The sequence below is a fragment of the Abrus precatorius genome, unplaced genomic scaffold, assembly GCF_003935025.1.
Source record: "Abrus precatorius isolate BTA unplaced genomic scaffold, Abrus_2018 Scaffold9, whole genome shotgun sequence".
Lineage (NCBI taxonomy): Eukaryota > Viridiplantae > Streptophyta > Magnoliopsida > Fabales > Fabaceae > Abrus > Abrus precatorius.
Genome location: NW_020874439.1, coordinates 30,766,268 through 30,771,279, shown reverse-complemented (window position 1 = coordinate 30,771,279; position 5,012 = coordinate 30,766,268). Strand labels below are relative to the sequence as shown.

Here is a 5,012-nt window from a genome sequence, read left to right as displayed (position 1 = left end):
TTATTACATCACTTAATTTCTTTTATTCACATTAAAGCTAAAAAATTTATTTAGCACAAGTTTCACATGATTTAAACCTTTTCGTGCATGCAAGTCATATTCACAAATTTGATAAAATTAAAAGGAGAAGGTATGAGATAGTACCTTAATTAAACCTTTTTAGATGGATTAAACGGTTTAATTTAAACCTTGATAATGCTAATCACAAAAATCCTATTACTGCGGATGAATCATTATAAAAGTGGGTACGAAAAGTGGAAATTCAATATCACATACAGTGGAATTCAAATGCATATCCTCTCAACCAATCACATCCCTTCATACAAATTTTCTATTAATCAACGGTGGAAAAAAGAAAGAGAAGAAATAATCAGAGTAAATAGGGCCCCACAAAAAGACCGGTAACCTGATGCAGCTGTATTGCACGATGGCGGTTCGCATGCAATAGTGGGACCAGTGGTACCGCAACAACGGGTCAGCAACAACTGATATTTTTCTCGCTCTTCTCACACGTTTTGCCTTTCCCTATATACATCACACCCTTCCCCATTTGCCCCTCTTCATAGAATAACTGAAGCCTCTTGCGCTTCGCCTCCGCCGCCACCCGTGTCGGAAAACACTCGCCGACGTTTCAGTTCACCGGGAAGTAAAACGCAACCGCATCAACTGTTTATAGGTAGGTTCATATGTATTAGTATCGTAGCACACTCTTCCATTCTCTTGGATCCTGTTCGCCGATCCGGTTTTCATGGAAATTATTATCATTATGTTGTTAATTTCAATGACCCTTTTCTTTGTGCCTTTTAACAACGAATCTGTTTGGTTTATTTTGTAGGTTGGAGTGAACTAAAAGAAAGAAAGCCACGCACTTTTCCTTGTTTGGTACAAAAGGGTTCCCAGTTTTTATTTGGATTCTATAACTATTTAAACTGTGACTCAGAGTTGAAACAGAATAACTTCATTGATATGGGACCTAAGGTTTTGCAATTGTCGCAACCCGTTCTTCCTCATTCTCCTTCATCTCAAACTCTGGCCTCTGCGATTTCTTCTCCTTCTTCCAAACCTCGAACACGCAACCACAATGGAGTCTGCAGATTCGCGCACCGTTCGAGCCTCTTCCCAAACACACACCTTCTTCGCAGGTCAAAATCGTTCGATCATTACCCTGTTTTCACTCGCAGGGGAAGCATAAGAAGGGCTTGCAGCGCAAGCTTGGAGCCTTTTTCCGACGAAGAATTCGCCAAGAAGATCGAAGATTTGGCGCTTAAGTTTCAGCTTTCCGATGATAGTAATGGGAACGATTTAGATTCTGAAGTTTTTCCTTCTTCTGGTGAAGAGCTTTCCTCTTCTTCTTCGGCCGTGAATTTTGTGGAGGAGTTTGAGCCGCCGGAGGAGATTATTCCGGCGAATATTGAACGGAAAGCGAATAGCGTGGAGCTACCCTTTTCGTTGAGGATCATAAAGAAGAAGTTGCAGTGGAAAGAAGGGTTCAGAGAGGCAGGGGAATCAGCATATTGCTCTGTTAAGAAAGCTTTCTCTTCTATGGTGTTCATCATAAGTGAACTTCACAGTTACACTTTACAAATGAGGGAGATTCTGTTCTACGAAGATCTACAGGGGATTCTCCAAAGGGTTCAGAGGGAAATGCACGCTTCCTTCGTTTGGCTCTTTCAACAAGTTTTCTCTCACACCCCAACCCTCATGGTTTATGTAATGATCTTGCTCGCAAACTTCACTGTCCATTCAATGGGTCACAACGCCGCCATCGCCGCCGTCACGCCGCCGGTGGAGGTTTCTTCCGTCGTGGAAGGTCAAGACTGGGAGAGTCACAAGTTTGATTCCGCTGTTATTAAGACCTTCTCTGTTTCTAACTCCAACGGAAAAAACACTGCCTCCGTCGGTGGCGGCAATGGTGGCGGCGGGAAGTTCCGACCAGCGGCGAATGGCACCGATGGCGACGGCCGGTTTGACGGGTCGGACCGGTCGCCGCACGCTACGGTGTTCCCCGACGGTGGTGCGTCTTCTCAGGTTTGCAAAACAGGGGAAACAGAGTCGGTGTCAGGGCAAGAGGAGGAAGAAGCGAAGCTGTGGAAATCTATGGTGGATGAAGCTTCGATTATGGAGGTGAATCGGCGAGGAGAGGGTTTGGATCGGGATGTTATGAAAGGGTTTGTTTCGCCGGTGATGGCGAGGATTGAATCTGATGATTATGCAGAGTATTTGAGAACAGAGCTTGTTTACCAAACAGGGTTGTCTCAGGATCCTAGGAACACTCTTCTTCTTGCCAACTATGCACAGTTTCTCTACCTCGTTGCACACGATTATGACAGGTACGTGCTTACGAGACATGTTTTACTTTTTTTTTTTTTTTGTTTAACTTTAAATTTCATTGCTTTACTCGTGTTTGTTTTTAGTTGAGGTTGCATTGAAATATTTTTATCTTCTTGCACCTTATACCTTATGCTCATGGTTAAAATAAATTTTACTTGATTTAGCAATTTTAAAACGAGAAAATGTCTAAAAGGAGAAAAGGAGGAATTAATTATCATTCATTTAGCATTGATTAATTTTATAAAATATTTTAATTTAAATTAATGATAACTAATAATTTACTTTATATATCTTTTCAACGGAAAAATGCATATTTTTTCCTCTTCCATCTAAAGAAAAACATCTTATAATGTTTCCTTTATTTTTAAGGAGTATTTTGAGATATCTTTATATAATAAATAAAAGATTTTGCTTATATTAGTTTTTAGAGTTAAGTTATCTAGGGAGGTTGGGTTTGAAATGATAAAACAAAACGGGTTTTTGTCGAATTGAATATTGATAGCCAAGTATGTGGTGTAGTTTGCCTACACCACTGGTTCATGAGCAAGATCTATCGTCTTTCGCACGTGACATGCAAGTGCAGGAAAAGAAAGATTTGACACGTAACCTAGTTGACTTTTACTTTTTGACGTATAATAAGTTGAAAATTACAAGTGACGGTAAGATAAAGTATAATAATAATAATGAAGAAGATGTTTTAAAGTAATTAAATTGAGTTGCTTGCAATTGCAATATGCATGTGAAAGGTGGTTGTGTTATTGACAAATTTGACTGAACACAGAGCTGAAGAGTACTTCAAGAGAGCGATAGAAGTGGAGCCACCAGACGCAGAAGCTTATAATAAATACGCCACTTTTCTATGGAAAGTGAAAAATGACTTATGGGCTGCGGAAGAAACCTATTTGGAAGCCATTTCAGCTGAACCTAATAACTCCTATTATGCTGCTAACTATGCTCATTTCCTATGGAACACCGGTGGTGAAGACACTTGCTTCCCTTTATCTTCCCCAGATAACTCCCAAGAACTTTAAATTTAATCAACAAATATAGAGATCAAAAGAAAGGATCAAAAACAAAAAAGAGGAAATTTTGTAGCTTATATCTTTCTTTCTTTCTTTTTTTGTTTATGTTCTAAATTTTTTTATTGGGGTGGATGAGGTGAGGAGCGATTAAGGAGATGGAATAATGATCATTGTATCCTTTTGTAATTATAATTGTACATAAGTCTTACAATCGCTACTTCTTAGTTATGAATAGTTATTTGAGCAAATAATTCATTATTCTTAACTTTATTTTTACATAATGATCATGTAGATAGAAATTGAAGTGAACAATTATACAAAGGGTGTAACGTATAAAACTATGTAGTATTGGCAACAAACGGCAATGCGTTTTACTTTGAGATGATATTTTGAGTTTGAATGGGGAAATGGACCAATGACTTGTTGTCATGAGTCAACACGGCAAGTTCGGGATGCAGGATTTGCTTTTGCACATATGATCATGATCCCATATATTTTTTCTTTCCTTTTTCGTTTGTTTCACATGGCAAACGTAGTTAATATTTTTGGTTTATAAAAAAAAATAAAAATGCTTTATGAATTGGTGATGAGAGGGTCATGAATGTGATTCACGTGGGATATTCCCATGAAGATACCTTTTTTCACCTATTGCTTTTATTATTATTGAAGCGATGATTTCATTTGCTTATGTAAGCAATGTTGTTGGATTCTCGACAATTCTCAGTGGCTGCAATCAGCGATTCTTTCTTTTGCTCAGAGAATCATTGGCGATGAAGAAACCAGAAAAGCATATATGGTGAACGAGTTCCTGTAAAACGAAGGAAGGGATTTTTTTTAGGCTTATTTTCAATTTAGCTGTGATTTCCTTTTCTTCTTCTAATTAATATGATATTGCGAGATGAATCGATTTCTTTCTTTTCTACTTTGCTTTTATTGCTTTCTTGTATTTTCCAATTAACATATTGTCGTGTTGATACTTTTTCTATCCCTATTTTAAAAACAAGGAAGAAAGGGACGAAAGTTAAGCTAATGCATAAAAAATTGGGAAAGACCGTGGAAATATTAATATTATAAAAAGCAGATTCGAATTTTCTATAATCATATATGATTTATACTATACTTTCATTTTTGTTTTGTTGTCAATTTAAGAAATGTTATGATTGCATGCTAGAATGATACTGAAATAAAGACATAACTATAATCAAATTTTTTGATTTCTTTTCTATTATAAATGATATTTATACGAAGAAAGATTTTTTCACAAAATTTTAAAGATTTTATATTAAATCTGAACTTTTTATTTAACTTATATTTAACCGTTAATAAAGTAATAAATTATAACATATTAAATGTAAGTTAAATAAAAAATTTAAATTGAGATTAAGAATTTTTAGACTATATATTAATGTAAAAAGATTATATATATTCATATTTTACACTATTTACATATACTTCACATCCATTCACTACTCCATCTTATATTATATTTTGTTAAAATTTGAAACACATTGAATTTGTTTATAATTTTTATTCTTTGAATATGCTTTTGTGGACGTATACTTATTGTTTATTTCAATACATAAGAATGCCGAAATTTACTCAATTGAAAGAAAATTGTGTTTGATATTAAGAAAAAGGGATAAAACATTGGTATGGGGT

General features: G+C 35.9%; 1 protein-coding gene across 2 annotated transcripts; it reads left to right on the top strand.

The window, feature by feature from the left end:
- Nucleotides 1–562: 562 nt before the first annotated feature.
- On the top strand, nucleotides 563–3,398 carry LOC113849613. 2 transcript variants are annotated; one of them, XM_027479633.1, is made up of 3 exons: nucleotides 563–699; nucleotides 843–2,330; nucleotides 3,113–3,398. In XM_027479633.1, exons 2-3 carry the CDS (start codon nucleotides 967–969, stop codon nucleotides 3,360–3,362), a joined length of 1,614 nt encoding a protein of 537 aa, XP_027335434.1. In that variant the 5' UTR covers nucleotides 563–699; nucleotides 843–966; the 3' UTR covers nucleotides 3,363–3,398. The 2 variants fall into 2 exon arrangements, with proteins under 2 accessions (XP_027335434.1, XP_027335433.1); XM_027479632.1 differs by having other exon boundaries at nucleotides 565–676; nucleotides 836–2,330.
- The last annotated feature ends 1,614 nt before the right edge of the window (nucleotides 3,399–5,012 follow it).